This window comes from Mastomys coucha, unplaced genomic scaffold (assembly GCF_008632895.1).
Source record: "Mastomys coucha isolate ucsf_1 unplaced genomic scaffold, UCSF_Mcou_1 pScaffold15, whole genome shotgun sequence".
NCBI classification, from domain to species: domain Eukaryota; kingdom Metazoa; phylum Chordata; class Mammalia; order Rodentia; family Muridae; genus Mastomys; species Mastomys coucha.
Genome location: NW_022196897.1, coordinates 20,321,252 through 20,342,607, shown reverse-complemented (window position 1 = coordinate 20,342,607; position 21,356 = coordinate 20,321,252). Strand labels below are relative to the sequence as shown.

At 48.5% G+C, this 21,356-nt stretch overlaps 1 protein-coding gene across 8 annotated transcripts in view; it reads left to right on the top strand.

Annotated features, from left to right (window-relative positions):
* Slc25a25 (solute carrier family 25 member 25) overlaps positions 1 to 20,256 on the top strand; it is a 35,861-nt gene extending 15,605 nt beyond the window's left edge. Inside the window, exons 1-11 of one of the 8 annotated variants that reach the window (XM_031369832.1) lie at positions 2,369 to 3,561; positions 13,060 to 13,186; positions 13,269 to 13,356; positions 13,923 to 13,958; positions 14,198 to 14,309; positions 15,418 to 15,576; positions 16,851 to 17,003; positions 17,279 to 17,386; positions 17,475 to 17,642; positions 18,181 to 18,331; positions 18,419 to 20,247. In XM_031369832.1, coding sequence (XP_031225692.1) covers positions 3,397 to 3,561; positions 13,060 to 13,186; positions 13,269 to 13,356; positions 13,923 to 13,958; positions 14,198 to 14,309; positions 15,418 to 15,576; positions 16,851 to 17,003; positions 17,279 to 17,386; positions 17,475 to 17,642; positions 18,181 to 18,331; positions 18,419 to 18,603 — 1,452 coding nt within the window. In that variant the 5' untranslated portion in view covers positions 2,369 to 3,396 and the 3' untranslated portion in view covers positions 18,604 to 20,247. Of the gene's footprint in view, positions 1 to 2,368; positions 4,025 to 9,210; positions 10,869 to 13,059; positions 13,187 to 13,268; positions 13,357 to 13,922; positions 13,959 to 14,197; positions 14,310 to 15,417; positions 15,577 to 16,850; positions 17,004 to 17,278; positions 17,387 to 17,474; positions 17,643 to 18,180; positions 18,332 to 18,418 lie in introns of those variants that run through there. The other 7 variants (XM_031369829.1, XM_031369833.1, XM_031369827.1 and 4 more) reach the window with 7 other exon arrangements.
* The last annotated feature ends 1,100 nt before the right edge of the window (positions 20,257 to 21,356 follow it).

The window sequence follows — 21,356 nt, the reverse complement described above, 5'->3', positions numbered from 1 at the left end:
TGTGCCTTTGCCCTAAATTCAGTCTCCAGGACTATATATGTATGTGTATGTGTGTGAATGATACAATATATATCATATATATATATGTATGATTGATGTATTTATCTAGGGGTCTTGGCTCTAGACTGACTCAAAGTAACAAACAAACGTTCACATAAGAATATCGAATCAGAGTTGGGCCTGGTGGCAAAGGTCTATAAATTCAGTTTCTTGTGGGGTACAGCAAAAACAGCAAGAGGACCAAGAGTTTAAGGCCTATCTGATAGAGAATGGGTTCAAGGGTAGCCTGAGCAACTTAGAAAGAGACACTTTCCAAAAATGAAAAAAGTTGGGGGCTGGTGAGATGGCTCAGCGGCTAAAGAGCACTGACTGCTCTTCCAAAGGTCCTGAGTTCAAATCCCAGCAACCACATGGTGGCTCACAACCATCCATAATGAGATCTGACGCCCTGTCTGAAGACAGCTACAGTGTACTTAGATATAATAATAAATAAATCTTTAAAAATATTTAAAAAAAAATGAAAAAAGTTTTTTTATTTTGTTTTGTTTTTTTTAAAAAATGCTTTCGTCAGGCAGTGGTGTCCCACACCTTTAACCCCAGCACTTTGGGAGGCAAAGGCTGGTGGGTCTCTGTAAGTTTGATGCCATCCCAGTCTACAGAGCAAGTTCCAGGGCAGTCAGGGCTACACAGAGAAACCCTGCCTTGAAAAAAAAAATTGCTTTCCATAGAACTCATCAATAGAGCGCTTGTTAACAGAGGCTCTAGATTCAATCCTAGGATTAAAGGCATACACTGCCACCACCTGATGATTTTAATTTTTATTTTTTTAAAGATTTTTTTATTATTATATGTAAGTACACTGTAGCTGTCTTCAGACACACCAGAAGAGGGCGTCAGATCTCATTACGGATGATTGTGAGCCACCATGTGGTTGCTGGGATTTGAACTCAGGACCTTCAGAAGAGCAGTCAGTGCTCTTAACCGCTGAGTCATCTCTCCAGCCCAATTTTTATTTTTATAAAGCATATACTACTAAAGTAACTTAAGATCTCAGAGCTGGTAGGTGATGGCTGGAATTTCAGCCTACAGTCTGAAGACAGTTACATTTGTCTCCCACCTGCCCCGCAGGCCTAGGGAGCCTTAGTCAGGCAGGCTGCTCTCTGGCCTGGCAGTGTCCTTTGAAATAGTTATGGATGTTTGTATATGAGCTTCCGTCAGGCCCAGCTTTTGCTTTTGCAAGACAGAAGAGAATATTCAGTGAAATTAAATCTTCCAGGGCCCAGAAAGATGCCTCAGTGGATGAAGATGCTTGCCGCTACGCTTTATGTCACTTACTCCCTGGGACCCATGTGGTAGAAGAAATGTAGAAGCAGTTGTTAAACTTAAGTTGTTAAACTTGTTGGGCAGCTTTCACTCATAATCCTAAGTAAATCTTTGCCCCTGCCCTCTTAAATTTAGTGGCCTTTTTCAGAGGTAACTGTCCTATATAAAAATATAGAAATAACATTTTTTTTATTGTACAGATTTTATCTTCAGATCATCCCATAATGGCACACTGTAAGAGCTGTCTTGTTTTTAACCCTTGCGTAAGGGTTTGTTGTATGGGTATGCCATAATTTAGATGCCTGTTCTTTTAAGAGTCAGTTGTTGGGCTGGCAAGATTGCTCAGAGGCTACCAAACCTGATGATCTGAGTCTGATTCCTCAGGATTCACATGGTAGAAGAGAAGCAACTAGAGTAAGTTGCCCTCTGACTTCCACATACATGCCTCGGTGAATGCCTGCCCACACATATGCATTTACTTATACACAAAACAGGTAAAATGTGGACAAATTTAGCTGGGCGTGGTGATGCATGCTTTAGTCCCAGCACTTAGGAGGCAGAGGTAAATGGATCTCTGTGATTTGAGGCCATCCTGGTCTACATAGATCAAGGCTAACCAGGGTGACATAGTTAAGACTATCTCAAAAAACAAAGGCTGGAGAGATGGCTCAGCAGTTAAAAGCACTGGCTGTTCTTGCAGGGGGCCTGGATTCAATTCCCAGCACCCACATGGTGGCTCACAACCATCTATAGCTCTGTCGGGGATCTGACACCCTGTTCTAGCTTCTTTGGGCATCTGGCATGTATGTGGTACACAGATACAATGTAGGCAAAACACCCTTGCACATTTTATTAAAAATCTTGACACAGAGCCGGGCGGTGACCACCTTTAAAGACGCCTTTGATCCCAGCACTTGGGAGGCGGAGGCAGGCGGATTTCTGAGTTCGAGGCCAGCCTGGTCTACAGAGTGAGTTCCAGGACAGCCAGGGCTACACCAAGAAATCCTGTCTTGAGAAACCAAAGCAAACATACATTATGGAATTCTCAAAAATAAAGGAAAATAACAGTTTAGGTGCAACTTAAAAGCAACAGTTTGGGAAATTATTTCATACATAATGAAGATATGTGTGTACGACCGTGTTTATTTGTGAGTTTCTATGTATTTCTCACATGTGCAAATGTATTTACAGAATAAGCTAAATTTGGGGCTGCAATGTAGAAGGCTGGACCTTTGGAGAGCTGGTACCTGTAGCTACATTTCTTTTCTTGTAGTAGTGGGTGGGTCGTAGGTATCCCCATCCTCTCCCAAGTTTAATGAGCTTGGGGTGGTGGTGCATCTTTTAATATAATTTTATTTATGTATTTGTGTAAGTATGTGCTGTGCATGTCAATATTTGTGGGCACTCGTGTGAGGAATAGATTCTTTGCTCCTGCTGTGGGTTCGAGATCTCACTCAGATCAGCATGCCTTGGCAGGTACCTTTACCAGCTTTAGCCATCAGCCCAGGCTTGGGCTTACATTTTAAAAATAGAATGATAGTGAACACTTGGATCTCCATTGGGAGGGATGATAGTTGGTCTCTACATTTGTCTGCTGTTAAACTAAAAACTGCTAAAGATTAATCATGGTCATTTGCCCAGCGAAGTGGACAAATGTAAGTCTGGATCTGGTTTGAGGGACTGGGGGTAAACGGGTGGGCAGTCTTTCTGGCTGACAAGTCAATGCGATCTCCTGGAGACAACTATCAATTGAGCCTTGCTATCTGCTAGGCTTGGGTTGGAGTAAATTGAATAATGGGAAGAGGGAGCGGTGTTAGTCGCTTGAGGTGTTGCTAAGGACCCTGGATCACATTGAATGTGGTCGGGCATTCTGGAAGCTACCCTGGAGAGAACGGGAAGTTGCTTCTAAAGATGAGCCTGCTCAGATTCTGCAAAATGAACCTGGTCTGTAACTCCCGGTGGACTAGCTGGGCTACAAGCAGGAAATACTCCGCCTGTGATTGGAGGGTTGGTGCTGAATAATGAACCCAGTAGTGTCGGCAGAGGTGATTGGCCAGGTCCTGCTGCAGTGAGATGCAGACTAGATGCTCTGTCCTAGGTTTACGGATTGAGCGAGGACGGCTGAATGACTGGGAGCCCAAGTTGTTTCCGTCTCCGGGAGAGGTCTATCTGGATATTATTTTTGCTTTACAAAAAGAACAAAAAAGGAGCCAGGTCTTTGATCCCCCGCCTGCTGAAGTGAGTTTTGTTCGAAGTAGCCCTGCTGGTCCTCTCATTGCCAGCAGCTGGGGAGGCTCCCTGAGTAAGCTACTTCTCAGGCTAGGCACGAGCGAGCGAATTTGAAAAAGCAGAACCAGCCCCTGCATGTAGAGCTTCAGCCTGGAAACTCCCCAGACAGCTGTGTAGCTAAAGGCCCGTGGTATTGTGGTCACATCCCTAAGAAGTGAGCAGTCATCAGCAGTGGCATTTGGAGGAGGCCGGAATGCTACAGATGCTGTGGCACTTTCTGTCTAGCTTTCTCCCTAGAGCTGAGTGCCAGGACTCCAGAGAGGGCATCGATCATGGAGTCAGAGGCACTCAGGCCCCTGCTCGGGGAGACCAGATGTCCACCTTTTTGGGGAAACAAAACGGAAGGGCTGAGGCCACGGAAAAGAGACCCACCATCTTGCTGGTGGTCGGACCTGCAGAACAGTTTCCTAAGGTAACAGCACCTTCAAGAGGACATAATAGTTTAGGGGCTGGGCTGGGATCATTTTCCCAGAAGGGAGAGAAAGAATGGGTGTGGGAGGGAGAACTTAAAAAAAAAAATCCAGTTTGGTATCGGAGAAATGGTGAGTGATGAGGAAGGCTACAGATTTGGTCCAAGATGTCTGTCACCACTGAAAACTTTCTTTACACTGTGACTGCACCTGCTTGGTCATTGACGGGAAGGGTTTCCTTCAGCAGATTAGCCTCAGGAGTGTCTGTTTCACCGAGCAAGCCATTTGAAAGTGACAAACTAAAGTTTATATTATCTTCACTTATGTGAAGAATGTGACTGGTTCAGTTGAAAGAGAAGGTGGGTGCCTCAAATTTAGACAGGGTCTCACTATGTATCGCCAGCTGCCCTGTAACTCATTATATAGACCAGGCTGACCTCCAAGCTCATAGAGATCTGCTTGCCTCTGCCTAAGTTCTAGGATTAAAAGTGTGTGTCACTACAGCAGACTGAAAGGTGACAGATCATGTCAGCATCTTGAAGGTCACATTCCTGTTGCCTGGTGGGTGTCATGGTTTCCCTCAGGTCCTGAGGAAGTTCAGGGATTGGACTAGGATCTGAATCTTGAAGGTCACATTCCTGTTGCCTGGTGGGCCATGGCTTCCCTTAGGTCCAGAGGAAGTTCAGGGATTGGGCTAGGATCTGGGAGAGCCTGGAGTCATGGACGGGGAGAGGCTGGTGACTCTTGAACTGACCATGGCCACCAGGTCGGCCAAGTGTCGGGACCTTTCAACCTTGCATCCAGACCTCCCAGGAGCCAAGGTAGGTGGAAGCACTCCCCATTTGGAGGTGGGAGAAGTAAAGATCAGGAAGTTCTGTAATTTGTCCAGGATTACTTGAGAGGAAGAGCTGAGGCTTGACCCTGACCTTTCTGGAACCTTGCTTCCTTCCTTCAGGAGGCTGTTTATGGGACTGGCTGCAGCATGCACAGCTTTATTCATTCAACCCCTAAGTTTCATTCCTGAATCTTCTCCCTTATTCAAAAAGCAGCATAAGTCTGCTCAGTGCTTGGCATATAATAGATGGCCCCAAATGTCACCCTGAGTCTTCCTGAAAGTGCTTATCTAGTCTGCACCAGTACTCAGGGACTTTACTGTGACAAGTTTACTGTTGCTGAGCACTGACAATAAGCGGAGTCCTTATTTAGACTGTGATGAGCTCCGTGTTGTCAGGGTCTCCCAGAGACTGTCCTGCATAAGCTATTTGAGCTTACTGTGCTGTGTGAGGGTGCCACTCTCTGCCCTTTCTCAATTTTACCCAGGACCAGAAATAGTGATGTGCTGATTTTGTAAGGAACTCATGCTGAGCCCTGTTCATCTTCTCCCCTGAATGAGCTGGCTGCCTTTTTAAAATTATCAATTCTTAAACTTTAATTTAGTAACTGCTCTACTTCCTAGCTTCTATGGATACCCTTTGCCAGGTTTGCCCCTAGGGAGTTGCCTTGGTTGGGACTTTGTAGCCTGGCCCGTGGAGACCCACACTATATACTGGCTCTGTTTCTTGGAAGAGAAATGGGTTGGTGGCAAGAGGGAGGTAGAGCAGCTAATGTGGCTCAAAAACAGAGAGAATGGAATCTGTCAACATTTACACCACACAAAGTGCACAAGATGCTCGGCCTCTGCCTTTCTCAGCAGAACCCCAGCAAGCTTGGGAAAGTGTCTGGAGCACCTTTAGTTCTCAGGTGTCTCATTGTCCAAGGCACTACTATTTCATTCTCAACCCCACCCCACTGTAAATATGTGTCTATGAGCCAGGTTCCTGCAAACTCCTATTATAGGAACTGCTCCAGTTTCCCTTTATCTTTGTCTCACAGTTAATCCAAAGTTGGGAAAGAAAGCCATTTGTGTGCAGTGGGAGGTGCCCTTGCACAGTGGAGCTTAGATCCTGAAGGGGCCGTCTTCTCAGAATCCCAGGATTGTGCTCATTGTGTGTGTAATTACCAAGTGCGGGCAGGTTTCGTTGGAAACCTGCTACACTGGGCTGTCATGGCAACGTGATCATAAAGTGGCAGAGCAGCCAATGACATCTGAGAGCCTTGAGGGTGGGGCTTGCCTGTTCCTTCACATAATATTTCTGGCTTGGTCTGAGTCATTGCAGAGGAGCGGGGAATTACTTTCCAACCCAGCACTACACTCCTAGAGGCTCTGTACCTGCTCTCTTAGTGTGTCCAGCCCTTACCGGAAGTTCCTGGGGGTAGGGATTGGGCACATGAGATGGCAGGATGAGGAGAGCTGGCAGATCCAGGTGGAAGGATACTCATGAAGAGACCTGCTCCTTTACCTATTAAATGAAGTTGGATGCCACAGAGTCCTAAGGGTGCAAGTGCCACTGCTATAGTTTTTGTATTAGTCATAGGAATGGGCATCAGAGAACAGGAAACAGATCTGGGTCATCAAACTAGATAGAGTAAGGAAAGAGCAGAGAAGGGCACAGCATGCTGTGCTCAGGTCCCAAGGGTCATGAGCTACCTAGAAATGAGCCTGCAGTCGCTATTTCTTCACATGTGGCTCACATTTAAATGCACTGTGCTATGGTGATCATGGGAGGTTTCAGTGTTGGTCTAAGTGGCTTTTGTAACTGAAATCTTGCCCTGGTTGTGAGCCTGAGTTCTGTCTCCCATAGGCTTGGGACTAGGGCATGACATTCTCCAGGGTGCTTTGCTGTAGGTGCAGAGATGGCTGCAGAAGTCCCTAGTGGCGTACACTATGAAGTCTCAGGACAGCAGTTGCCTCAGACACTAGGCATCTGGAGATTGACTCATTCTGGAAGAGTCCATTTCTGTGTTGAAGACAGAGTTCTGGATTATAAGATGGTGTTAAGTCAGGCCTACCTTGTGAAGATCTCTGCTTTGCTTTCTTTTCTTTTGGGGAATGAGGGTTGGACACAACTGCAAAGACTGCTTGTGTAGCCCAGGCTGGCCTCCACCTCAGTCTCCTGGGGATATAGATTCAGATAAGTGCCACTGTGCCTGGCCTCTACTGCGTACAACCCAAGCACTCAACCACAGTGGCAAAAAAAAAGTTCCAGTTTCTTAAACTAATGGTAGCTCATGTCTATAATTCCAGCACGTGGAAGGCCAAGATAGAAGATTCTGAGTGCAAGGCCAGCCCAGGCTACCTAGAGAAACTGTCTCAAAATTAAAAGAAACAAAACAACAACAAAACCCTTATTGGATGTATGTGTGTGTGGCTCAGTTGTAGAGCACTTGCCTGACATTCAGGGCCCTGGGTTCAGGCCCCATCACCATAGGAAATGAAACAAAGATACTGCTGAAATAGAATTGAGGTATCATTGTGAAAGGACATGTTGATAATAATCATTTGCAGGGCATTTCAGAGGACATTCCTTGTCTCCAAAACAATCGGTTAGTGTAGGATAAAGACCTTCATTATAGTCTGGGAAAGTCCCTTTTTTTGTTTTTATGGATTGTTTCTTTGTTTTTCTTTTTTCTTTTGGTATGTGTGTGTGTATGTGTGTGTATATATATATATACATGTGTGTGTATATATATATATATGTGTGTGTGTGTATATATATATATATACACATGTATGTATATATATATTTTGTTTGTTTAAATGTGAGTAGACTGTTGCTGTCTTCAGACACACCAGAAGAGGGTATCAGATCTCATTACAGATGGTTGTGAGCCACCATGTGGTTGCTGGAAATTGAACTCAGGACCTCTGGAGAACAGTCAATGCTCTTAGCCACTGAGCCACCTCTCCAGTCCTTTTTTCTTTGTTTTTCAAGACAGGGTTTCTCTGTGTATCCTTGGCTGTCCTGGAACTCACTCTGTAGATCAGGCTGCCCGTGAATTCACAGAGATCTGCCTGCTTCTACCTCCCGAGTGCTTGGATTAAAGGTACGTGCTGCCACCGCTGCCATCCCCACACTGCCAACTAGCTTATTTTATATGTGTGGGTGTTTGGCCTGTATGTATGTCCATGCACCATGTGCATGCCTGATGTTCTTGGAGACCACAAGAGTGTTAGGTCCCCTGAATTAGATTTACAGATGTTTGTGATTCACGTGAGTGCTGGGAATTCAACCCAGGTCCTCTGGAAGAACAGCAAGTGCTGCTAATCTCTGAGCCATCTCTCCAGCCCATTTAAGTTTTTGTGTGCCTCCATGTGTCTGCTCTGCTCCAAGGTTAGAGGACAACAGGCTCTCTCCACCATGTGTCCCAGGAATCGAACTAAGTGGTCAGGCCTGATTACAAGCAGCTTTACTTGCTGAGCCATCCCACCAGCCTTCACCCAGAAACTTCGGGCAAAGCCCTTCTGTGAGTCAAGCAAGAGGTGGGTGAAGAAGGCCAAGGCATAAGCTAAAGCCTTCCGTCTTTAGGGCTCCAGCAATAAGACTTCACATGTGTGTTAAAATAGCTTCAAAGCAGAACATTCTGGATTGGGCAATTTCATTGGTGGCTGAATCTGAGCAAGAGTCTGCCTGGGTAAAGCCTCATCAAATCCAGAGCACTCCAAGGCCTGCATTTACAAACTCAAGTCTCCGTGAACCCAGAGTGCCCTGTTTGTTAGATTCTGTCTTAGTGTTATACAATGATTCAGCAGTATCTTATTCTAGATTCCTGTTCATAGGATTATTCTGTACAGATCAGGCTAGCTTTGAACTCAGAGGCCCACCCGCCTGCCTTCTGAGTGTGGGGTTAAAGGTATGGCACCTTTACAGATTCTCCAAAGCACAAAGAGTTGAAAATCCTCTCACTTTTGCTGATCCCCAAATGGTAGCTATCCATTTTAATGCATCCCAGGAATGAGGCGGCTTTCATCTATATTAGGAAGGAATGGGGGATACATTGTAGAAGGAATGGGGGTGGAACCAATTCGTCCTGTCACAGTGACGTGATCTCGCCCTCAGCAACTCTCATCTCTAGGGAAGGAAGGAATGGAAAGAGAAGGCAGGCAGGCATGTAAGGAATCGTCCTCAGTAATGATGTATCCGGGGGCTGAAAAGATGGCTCAGAAGTTCAGAGCATGTGCTGCTTTTGCAGAGGGCCTGAGTTTCCAGCACCCACACCATGCTGCTCACAACCACCTGTGAATCTAGGTCTAGGGTGCCTCTGGCCTCTGAGGATATCTGCGTGCACACTCTCGCGCACACACGCACGCGCACACACACACACAGTTACAAATACAATTTTAAAGTAAAATAAAAGAATCAGATCCTTCCAGCACTCTCTCTAGTGTGGCTCTCCAGCTGGGCTGGCAGTGGACACAGTGATAATGGGATTGGCCACAACCACGGAACAAGCATTTGCAATGAGCGTAGGTGAGGGGTCCAGTTTAATTTCATTCTCCCCCTCTTCGGACTGGTGAGTAAGGCTTGTTCTAGTCATTTTATTAGTTTCTGAGATAGTTTTACACTGTAACCCAGGCTAGCTTTGAACTCTCAACAGTCTTACTTGGCCTTCTGAGGGCTAGGATTACAGGCCTGAGTCACCATGCCCAACAACTGGTCAGATTTATGTTACTGTGAAACAGTTTAAGGGTTTGTCTTGGCTCCATCATGATGGTGGGGAATCAGAGAGAAGAGAGCAAGCCTACAGCAGCTGGCTTTCTGTTCTACCCCCTTACTCCATCTGGAGCCCCATTCTGCTCTCAGGGTAAATCCCCCTTCTTGGCTAATCTTCTCTGGAATCACACGGACACACCCAGAGGTGTGCTTCACTAATCTCTCAGGCAGTTCCCAGCTAGTCTAGGTAAACTCAGAACATAGTCTTCTGTGTGACAAACAAGCATTGGACCCCCGAGCCTCCATCCCACCCGCTTTAGACAGGTTTTAATATGTAGTTTAGGAGGGCCTGAACTTCTGGAGATCCAGAATGCTGGGATTGTAGTTGTGAGCCAATAGGCCTGGTTCATTTAATTGTAGTTCATTTTAAAAGGTTTCAGGGTGGTACAGCAGAATTCTCAGGGCTACCATCAGACTGAGGTTTCAAGTGTTTTCAGTGGGCATGGGCTTTGACAACTGTAAGTCTCAGCCTTGGCTAACCCCAGTGATTGATGGAAGCGATTCCCAGGTACTGCATGCTTGTGGATTGTCTGGTCTGTGTTTCAGGACAGCTGGGGACGTGGCCTTCAGATTTCTCTCTTTCAGTAGCCTGGGTCAATTTTCAACGTCTCTGATTCAGTCTCTATTTTCACTGAGTTTTCAATTGGGAATGATTTACTAAGAAGAGAAAGCTGCTATAGTGTGACGCATTTGAAGACCTTGTATGAAAACAGACACTTGGCTGTTTGTTTATTTGGAGGGGTTGACTGCTGGGGTGAAGGTTTGTTTGGGCATGGACTGCAACCCTAGGCAGTGCCTGCTGCCTGGGCTCCAAGAGTTAACTCTGCAAGCAGTGACGTCAGTCCTGATCTTTGCTCTTCTGCTTTTGAGCAACCTGATACTGCCGGCTGCTGAGGACTGTGCTCATTGGCTGCTGGCTGTACTTACAGTGGGCGGAATTTTTTTTTCAATTAAGTAAAAGGGCAGGATTTAAGCAGCCAGTGACAGCAGAGGCCGGTATATCTTGTGCTAGTTTCCTGGGAACCCGGGCATTTCCCAGTCTTGACTTCTGCCAGCACTTGCTCCTGGCAGTGGCTGAGCACCAGGTCTCACCAGCATGCTCTGCCTGTGCCTGTATGTGCCCATCGCCGGGGAGGCTCAAACTGAGTTCCAATACTTTGAGTCTAAGGGGCTTCCTGCCGAGCTGAAATCTATCTTCAAACTCAGTGTCTTTATCCCCTCTCAAGAGTTCTCCACCTACCGCCAATGGAAGCAGGTCTGTATTCTGAGCAGGTGCCATGAGGGGCAGGCAGGAACTGGTTTTGAGTGGAGAGATGAATGGTACCTAGGCATGACTTCCTGGCCTAGAGGAAAGAATGTCTGAAATGTAGGTGTTTCCCCGGCCCTCTGTGGCTGTGGCCAACAGTTCTACGTCACTGTCATGGGAATGGCTGGGTTTTGTGTAATTTCCTGGACTGGGAGGGAAGGAACTTTGTGGGAGATGGAATCTCTAGATAGGAGATTGGCACAGATCAAGCCTCCCAAAATGTCCAGGATGTCATAGAGTCCTGGGCTGTCTCGTTGCTGTGGGAGTTCTGTGACTCCAGGGCAGTGTGCAGAGGCACGCTGGGAAGGAGAGGCCGGGATATAGGCAGCCTTCCCTCTTGGACTTTTGAGTGCTTAGGTGCCCCAGGGAACAGAATGGCAGCAGTGATCTTGGCCCTTGTGTGATAACTGAACTTTGCTATCCCCCAGCCCTGGTTGTGTGGTTTTGTGCATCTCAGAATGGAGACACACACAGTGGGGTGGCTGTAAAGGGGGAAGAAGCAAGTCTCCTTCCCCCTTCCTGCTTTTTAAGGCAATGTCTCTATCCCTGGCTGGCCTGGTACTCAAAGAGATCTATCTGCCCTTCTCTGGCTCCCTAGTGTTGGAATTAAAGCCATGTGCCACCACTTGGCATTTCTTCAGACAGGATCTTGTTGTGTAGACCAGGATGACCTCCAACTCTCAGAAGTCCTCCTGCCTAAGCCTCTTTAGTGCTGGGATTATAGGTGTGGATTACCATACCCACTGATACAGGGCAAACCGTTGGAGAGTATTTTTAATTAGGGTACAGTTTGCATAGTTGTGGGTGGTCTATGTCATGGGACACTACCCCAGGACAGAGTACTTTGGTGGCAGGTAACCCAGGGACAAGAGATAGAATTCTGTGTGCCTCCTCCCTGAATGGCATATAAGACTTTTCCCTTTCTACTTGACATCTGGGGTGGTGACCCTTGGCTAAGAGCACAGATGTTGTTGAGACATTAACATAATCCCAGTTAGCAGATAAGGTGCATTCCATCTGTCCCACATGCCAGCCTCACCCTTCACATGGTTGGCTCCTTGGGATAGATGTCTACCCTCCCGCCAAAAATCAGGGGCTAAGTAAGAGGGAAACCTTGATGACTGCCTTTTGAGAATGCAACCTAGCCAGTGTTCCATCAGTTTCTAAACCCTAGCCAGCTCAAAACTCTTTGACCTAGTGTGTTAATTTGACTAGTGAATGGATTTGTACATGAGAGAATCGAGAAACATTTTCCTTAGGAGATTCTCTGTTTTTTGATTTAAAGTGCTCTCCCCAGTAAATTAGATAGATAGATAGATAGGTAGGTAGGTAGATAGATAGACCGACAGACCTCAGTAGAGCCTTTCACATACCCCCCAATTCCCTCACTGAGTGGAGAGCTCCAGCTGTTTTGCATCCAGCTGGTGTTACAGCTGCCGAGCACAGCTCACCGAAGACTGCAGACAGCGCTGCTGCAGATCAGGGTTACTAAACTAGTAAAGCTAACCTGGCATTCAGTGCCTGGTTGGGAATCTGGGCTTGGTCATAGGTGGTATCCCCGAGACCATGGACCAGACTGGCAGTGTCGTCAAGCATGAACCCAAGAATAGTTGCCCTTGGCTCCTCCTGTCTGTCTCTATATCCTCCAGAGTGTTCCCTGGCAACGTTTCTGCCAAGTAGGCATTGTCTGAACCTTTACCCTCATCACCAAATTATTACTGGGCTAATGCCACACAGGGGGTGGAGCAAATAGCAGGTTCCTAAGGGACTCTAGATCCCAAGGCTATCCCCACCTCTCAGCCAGGAGTGCTGCTGTAGGAGAGAAGCACTTGTTACACTGACCCTGGTTGTGGAACAAGCTGGTCTGGGGAATGTTGGAAAGAGCAAGCACCTGGCTGCCCTGCTGGCCTCTCAAGGCTTTCTCCTAGGAGTATCTCTTCACCAGAGCAGGGTGGGACCTTGCTTGGCTTCTGGGTAGCCTTTGGGTGTATAGGTAAATGGACATGATGCCCTATGATTTCCATGGGCTTGATATATCCTTAGAGATAGGACATCTTGGGTCATTGTGGAGAACAGTTATTTCCCTGTGGTGATAAGAGGCTAGTGAGTAACATCTCAAGTCTTTACTTTGGTTTTCTAGAAAATTGTGCAAGCAGGTGACAAGGACCTTGATGGGCAACTGGACTTTGAAGAGTTTGTACATTACCTCCAAGATCATGAGAAAAAACTGAGACTGGTGTTCAAGAGTCTGGATAAAAAGAATGATGGTGAGTTTGGCTGTAGCTCCTCTGCCGGGCAGGCTTTGGCTTACCAAATGCTGGACCCTACTCATGGATCTTGTTGTCACAGGACGAATCGATGCTCAGGAGATCATGCAGTCCCTGCGGGACCTGGGTGTCAAGATCTCTGAGCAGCAGGCAGAGAAGATTCTTAAGAGGTGAGTGGGTGTGGATGAGCTTTGTTCTGTGGGAAGCTTTAATGGCTTTTGGACTAACCCATGTGCTGTTCGCTGTTGACCTGCATCCCTGACTGGCCCTGTGTTTAGAAGGAGGGCTAAGAGGCCCTTCCCAAAGCAGGCTTCTCCTGAGGCTGCGGCCCTGCTCTCACGGAAGAGTCACAGATCTGGAATTAGTCCACTGCCAGCAACCCTTAAAATGACAAGAGCACTTATTCTGCCTGATGGGGAGGGACTTGTACCATGTGTGGGCTGCTGCTAGTAGCTTATTCTTTACTCTGCAGCCACATATGCTGGCCAGAGAGATGGCTCACTTGTGAACAGAGGGCTGCTGGAAAGCCCTGCGAGTAGAACAGTTTGTACCTGGCTGGCCTGAAAGCCGCCTGGTCACAGGGACAGCAACCCCAGGAGCCCAGTTCTGCCCACTTCCTTGTGCTGTGCTGGCCCCTGGTGTCTTTGGGTGTGTGCTTGCTTTACTAACCTGCTCAGCGCATTTATTTGTGTTGTTTCTCCTTTCTCCTTTGCATCCTCCTTTGTCTGTCTGTCAGAATACGGACGGGCCACTTCTGGGGCCCTGTCACCTAGTAAGTACCTGTGTCCCCCTGTGGTCGCCTCCCTCCCTGATCAGAATGGGGTTCCTGTGGGCCAGCACATCTCCATTTTGTGGAAAATGGGGTATGGTGCCATCTTGCCCTTTCTCATGGGCAAGGTGCCTTAAGTGTCCTGGGTGGCTGTGGCACCTGCCTTCATCCCATCCAGGTGGTGGGGCACACAACTGGCAGGTTGGTATGACACGTGCGAGTAACCACACTTCTGCTTACAGTATGGATAAGAATGGCACGATGACTATTGACTGGAACGAGTGGAGGGACTACCACCTTCTGCACCCTGTGGAGAACATCCCAGAGATCATCCTGTACTGGAAGCACTCGACGGTGAGGCAGCATATCCACTGTCCTCTCAGGCAGCCATCTGGCATCTCTCGTTCCGTCCCCATCCAGGCCTGTGTGTGGGTCCTGATGATACACTAAGATGTTGTCCCTCCTTTGCCAGCCACATGCTGCTCCTACTTCCATACAGTGACCAGCCTAAACCCTTGACCCTTTGCTGGGCATAACTTCCCAGTCCCACATGCTGCTTCACAGACCACTCCAAATATCTCGTTCTCCTATATTGCCGATTCTCCCACACGCAGACAGTCTGTCCTCCACGGGATTGGGGATGAAGCCTTGCTACAGATCCCTCCACCTCCCTGCATTTCATTTTTAGTATCATTTCTCTATATAGCAAAAAATACATGTTTTGGCTGAGACAGAGGAGCCCCATGAGTTAAAGGCCAGCCTGGGCTACAGAGTTAGACTCTGATTTTTTGGGTTTGGTTTTAATTAGCATGCCCTGTAGGGTCTGCATACTGTCTTCACTCTGTTAGCATGGCCCACATTCAGAAAGACAGATGTGGATCCACAACTAGAAATGTTGGTCTTACTTAAAAGATTTCTGGTGTTCTTGGCTGGACTACCCCTGCCGTATCCTCCCTGCATCCACAATGCCTGGTCAGAGCTTCTTGGGTGAAAGTAAGTGGCTGATTCTAGGGTTCAGAACAGCTAGCCTGTCTCTGGCCTGCAGCCCAGAGGTCAGCAGAGCTGGCTGGGACCAGTTCCAGAGAGAAGGTATTACGCAGGCAGCATAGCACCCTGCTTGCCTAGTCCTTGCATAACACTTTGTTCTGCTGGCAGTCTGGTTCTGTATCAGGTTGCAGGGTTTGTACCCATCTTATCCATGTAGTCTAGCCCTAAAGTCCTTTCGGGAAGTTCCAGGAGCTTCCTTTAAAAGGGCAACCCAGCAGCATTGTAACGTCTCCCCAGTCATTACCTGCTCCTTTCTTGACCATGTCCAGGCCAAGAGCTGCAGTACTGTCGGGGCAAAGGGAGAGTTCCTGCCATCTTCACCATTTGTGTGGCCACATGAGAGAGTGAAAGGCAGTGACCACGGCCAGGATGTCATGAGTAAAGTTGGCTATGTCTCTGCTTGTCTTCCCCATAGATCTTCGATGTCGGTGAGAATCTGACAGTCCCAGATGAGTTCACGGTGGAGGAGAGGCAGACGGGGATGTGGTGGAGGCACCTAGTGGCAGGAGGTGGGGCAGGCGCAGTTTCCAGAACCTGCACTGCCCCCCTGGACAGACTGAAGGTGCTCATGCAGGTGAGCAGGAAAGCAGCAAATTTTTACCCATGGTTCATTGGTGTCTCAGCTTCCCCACCCTCCCTCAGCTGGGTCCTTGCTATCAAAGCCTGAACTTCCCACCCACCGCAGCTAATGGAGTTGGAGTTAATGCTTTGCAGGCACCGGTAGATCCAGGCCTAGGTAACCTTTGCGTTTGGCTGGTCTAATTTTATCAGAGAAACATAAGCTGCATATCACCTTACTTGGCTTGTTTCTTGGCTCATAGCACAACCTGATTCCTTAAGTGCATCTCAGGATGAATAAGATGCCTCTGCCACAGAGGGCAGGGGGAGCAGATCCTTGCATGACCTAGAGGCCATCAAGAAGCGGTGCCCTTACCTTGGCTGAGCATGCAACTCCACGTCCGCAGCACAGAGATAAGCTTGTCTGATGTCAGGGAAGCATTGTGAAATGACCCACATGAGGACACTGGTGGACTTTGATGTCTGTCTGAACAGTGACCAGTTACCCCATTTTGCTTCTGTCTGGCACTTTCTGTGCCAGGAGGCCTACCCAGAAACACCACATCCCCCAGAAACCCCCTAGACAGACTGAAGGTGCTCATGCAGGTGACTAGGAAAGCGAGCAGATTTTTACCCATGGTTCATTGGTGACTCAGCTTCCCCTCCCTCCCTCAGCTGGGCTCTGCTTTAAAAGCCTGAACTTCCCACCCACCGCAGCTAATGGAGTTGGAGTTAAAGCTTTGCAGGCACCACCCCATCCCCCTTGGCATAATTAACTAAGTGAGATCTCCCTTTATCTTCCAGAAACAGAACGATGCAAAAGATTTAGAAGAGCTTTACGGTTAATCTAGTGTGTGTTGGCCCCTCCTCCCAGCTTGATGACCCCTGGGTGCATCCATTTCTCCTTCCAGAGCCTATGAGAAAATAGAAGCATGAATAGTTCCCTCTTACTCCATTTTTAACAGAATTCTAGGGATAGAGAGAGAGAGATCAAGAGCTGCCCTCTCTGGGTTGGTGGGGCATACCTCTAATCCTAGCACTCGGGAAGGATGAAAAATCAAGGCCAGCCTGAACTATATAGTATGAGAGCCTGGCAAAAACTAATTAAATAAAATAAACCAAAATAATAAAAAACACCTGGCCATGCCTGCCGAACCGCAGGACATGAAATTGAATTACTCAGAGGGAAGAGCCTCTCTGAGGAGGTTCTCCAAAAAGGCTCCTCCCAGGGTAGACAGTGGAGTCTTCCCTCAGTCCTGCTGAGTCCCTCTGATCTCTTGTCGTCCTCAGGTCCATGCCTCCCGCAGCAACAACATGTGCATCATAGGTGGATTTACACAGATGATTCGAGAAGGGGGAGCCAAGTCACTCTGGCGGGGCAATGGCATCAATGTCCTCAAAATCGCCCCTGAGTCGGCCATCAAATTCATGGCATATGAGCAGGTGAGGACCTGGGAGAGGGTTGCCAGCTGGCTGCTGCTTATGCAGTATCTGCTGGCCTGGGGTCCCTGAAATTAGAGCCAGTGTTTGTACCCAGAGGTCAGCAAGATCAATGGCCTGGGCATGACCCCAGCTCTCTTACTACCTCCTTCCATTTGGGGACAGCATAGGTAGCTTCAGGGTCACAGGTCTCATCCAAAGCTGGCTGTAAGAGGAAGCGTGGGGCCTGAAGTGCTGTGGCCCCCCTGGGTGCAGCCCTTTGTTTTTTCCTATTTTAGATGAAACGCCTTGTTGGCAGTGATCAGGAGACGCTGAGGATCCACGAGCGACTTGTGGCAGGCTCCCTGGCTGGGGCCATTGCTCAGAGTAGTATCTACCCAATGGAGGTAAGGTCCCTAGTCCTGGAGTGGGCAATACACGTGCCACACAAGGAGGAATAGGCTGTGTTCATGCTTCCTGACACTCTCATTGCAGGTTCTGAAGACCCGAATGGCCCTGCGGAAAACGGGCCAGTATTCCGGCATGCTGGACTGTGCCAGGAGAATCTTGGCTAAAGAGGGTGTAGCTGCCTTCTACAAAGGCTACATCCCCAACATGCTGGGAATCATCCCCTATGCTGGCATCGACCTAGCTGTCTATGAGGTGAGGCCCTCTTGGGAATAGGGCCTGGGACAGGGAGGGAAATAAAGGCCCATCCTGGTGCCAGCACCCTCTGTGGTAGAGATGCTTAGGTGAGAGGTAGCAGTCATCTCTTTACTGCAGTGGTTTCCTGTCACACTCCACCTTCTGCACAGCAAGCCCAAACTCCGTCCCAGGTTCTGTACCCTTTTAGGGTCCAGAGGTTCAGCGGCAGACCCAAGAACAGTGGCCACTGGGGGCTCACATATCTCCACACACATGAGAGCACAGAGCCAGGTGCTCTGTGTGGGAACATTGCGCTCCCTCTACCCTCATTCGTCTTCCTGTCCTAGCCAAGAACCTCAAGTGACTATGGATGGCAAAGGCAGGCAAGTCAGGAGTTCAGCAAGGCCCAGGCCAAGTGAATCAGGTTACTTTGGCATCTCAGATCCCATGTGATAGGAAGCAGCTTTCCTGTGGCTCCAGTAGGTGTCCCACCCCCCAGTGTGTGTCTCCCACACTGGCTCTTTAAGGCTGACTTCTGTATCCGATTTCCCTCTAGACATTGAAGAATACCTGGCTACAGCGCTACGCAGTAAACAGCGCAGACCCTGGCGTGTTTGTTCTTCTGGCTTGTGGCACCATCTCCAGTACCTGTGGCCAGCTGGCCAGCTACCCACTAGCTCTGGTCAGGACCCGGATGCAGGCACAAGGTAAGGCTAGTCCTGGTCTGGCGTTCATGTCCCTAGCAGTTGGTGTGGGCGACAGATGGCATCTGACCAGTGGCCTCTCTCCCACAGCCTCCATTGAGGGCGCACCTGAGGTAACCATGAGCAGCCTCTTCAAACAGATTCTACGGACTGAGGGGGCCTTTGGGCTATACCGGGGGCTGGCCCCCAACTTCATGAAGGTGATTCCAGCTGTGAGCATCAGCTACGTGGTCTATGAGAACCTGAAGATCACCCTGGGCGTACAGTCTCGGTGACGGGAGGGTGGCGGACTTGGTGACCCTGGGCTGCAGCCCAGGGTGTGCAGCCGCCTCATTCTGTGAATGTGCCAACACTAAGCTGACTTACCCAAGCTGTGAAACCCAGGATACCACAGGGGACGGGCAGGGAGCTGGCAAGCTCTGGGCTGGTCCTGCTGCCCTGGCAGACCTTTGTGTCTCTTCCAAGGAAGACCTGTGGATGTTCCTTGGGGTCCAAGGGTCAGCAAGATGTGGGCTCCTGCACTAGAGGCAGGACATTTTCCGCAGTGCCTGCCAGATAGCGAGCTTGGATGCCAGCTTAGTTCTTCCATCTCGTTCACGCAGCCGGACCTCAGCCACGGCATCCCTCTGGTCCAAAGAGCGTTCCTGTGCCCCTCATATCTTTCTACTGATGCGCTGTGGTAGAAAGTGGGCCTGTCCCCACTCTTTCTTGTCCTTCTGTCCATCTTCCCTCAGTGCTGCTCTTCCAAATCTGTTTTCCACGCTGCAGCATCCATGTGGACCTGTGGTACGGGAAGCTGAAAAAATACCATTATGTCTTTGCCTATGCTGAGCTCACCAGCAAGGCCACCTGGATGTGCCCAGGTACTCAGGCACTGGCTGCCTGACACCATGGTGCATGGCTTTGCTGAAAGCTAATGCTAGGATCTGGAAACCAGAGGATCTGTGCTGCCTGCATGGGCCTAATGTCCTCTAAGCTACCCCTAAGCCCTGTCAGGACTGGCACCAACTCATGCCCACACTCATTGCTCAGCTCTGTGGTGTGAGGGTGGTCAGGGTATCTTCCCCACATCTGCTGCCCTGATGAGAAGAAAAAGACACTGAAGGCCTTAATTATGTCTGACTGGGTAAAGGATTTGGTGCAGAAGGACAAGCTGGACACTGCAAGTGCCACACTTACTGTGAGCCCGGGGCAGGTAGTTTGCTTGCCCTCAAGTCTGTTCTGAGGACCCTCTGGGGCCAAGTGGGACCAGCCTCACATTCCACACGTGTACCACTCTGCTTGGAGCCTATTTATTTTGTATTTATTTGAACAGAGTTATGTCCTAACTATTTTTATAGATTTGTTTAATTAATAGCCTGTCATTTTCAAGTTCATTTTTTTATTCATATTTATGTTTATGGTTGATTGTATCTTCCTGTCATCGCCTGGTGGGGCATGGGGAAACAAGATGGAAAAGTGGCCACAAAGTGACCTTGCCTGCTGCCCACACTGACAGCGCGTCTGTCTCACCGGAAGCAGAGGGAAAGGCACGGGAGTACCCCTTGGGCTTGTTGGGTAGTGGGAAAGGTCACAGCTTGACATTCTTTTCTGGACCGGGAGGATTTCTTTATTTTGCCCTTTTGGAACAAGAAGGCAAGTGAGGTGCTTCACCAGGGATCTGGTGTGAGGGCGAGGACTGAAGGACAGTGTGGCCTGCCTTCCCCAACCTGTGACCTGGTCTCCCTCCTGGCCCGCAACTGCCCATGCTCAATGAGTGGCCAGCTGGCTACTTGGCAATTGTGCCTCCATTGCCCCAGAATGGCCTGATGAGGAAAATCCAAATAGGATGCAAGATCAATGCAAAAATCACCGGTCTGCATAGTCTATGCTGTAACTGGAGTTTGTCAAAGGCAAGCAGCCTTCTAATAAAGTCGCTTCAAATGTGACAATGGAGCCAAGGTTTTTCTGTTCTGGGCTTGGGTTCTAGGGGACATTAACATTTTCGTCATCCACTGACTGCATGGTTGCAATCTCATCTCTAGGGAGGCACTTCGCCTTTAGTGGGTATTAATTAGATTGGGGGTCTGTGACAAGGGCTTCCCCTTCCTGCTGGGAGCTTATTTTTCACATGGTCTCCAGGCACCAGACTGCTTTTGGCCAGGGCTCCTGGGTGTTAGAGGTCTGGGCAGCTCAGACCTGTCTCCGTCACACCCACCAGGCCATCTCAGAGCTTTGTTAGAGGACTCTCACTTTGCACTTGCACTTGTAGATGAGTCCCTGCATTACACAAGCTCACCCTTTCCACTGGAACAGCTGGTGATCATTGAAATGTCACATACATGTTCTTACTTTCCTCCAAGAGCTGCATCTCCATCTTTGTCACACCAACGAAAGGTGACCCCATTCTTCTGAAGACTTAAGCTAAAAACTGTTGGGTCATCAACAGTACCCTGTTCCTGCCTAACCTCTCATTCTAGTCCTGTCTGTGAGACCTGGGACCTCACTGCTCATGACAGCTGCCCTGCTGCCCGCTTGATCCTGATCCTAATTCTTGCCAAAGCTCTTAAGTCCATCTCCCTGATTCCTTTTTTTTCTGAGTGATGTACATACCTGAGTAAAGTCTGGTTCCTGTCACCCAGAACCTTCCACTGAGGGGACAAGGCACAGACTGGGAGGAACCAGCATAATAACTCTCACAAGTTGTCCTCTGGCCTCCACATCTACACTCACACACACAAATCTTAAAAGTAAATTAATAGCCAGGCAGTGGTGGCACACACCTTTAATCCCAGCACTTGGGAGGCACAGGCAGGCAGATTTCTGAGTTCGAGGTCACTACAGAGTGAGTTCCAGGACAACCAGGGCTATACAGAGAAACCCTGTCTCAATAAATAAACAAACAAACAAACAAATAAATAACAAAAACTATCTTTAACTCTAGTTCCAGGGAATCCAGTGCCCAATTCTGGCCTCTATTGGCACCATTTTGCACATGATACACAGATGTACATGCAAGTAGAACATTCCTACACTAAATAAATACCAC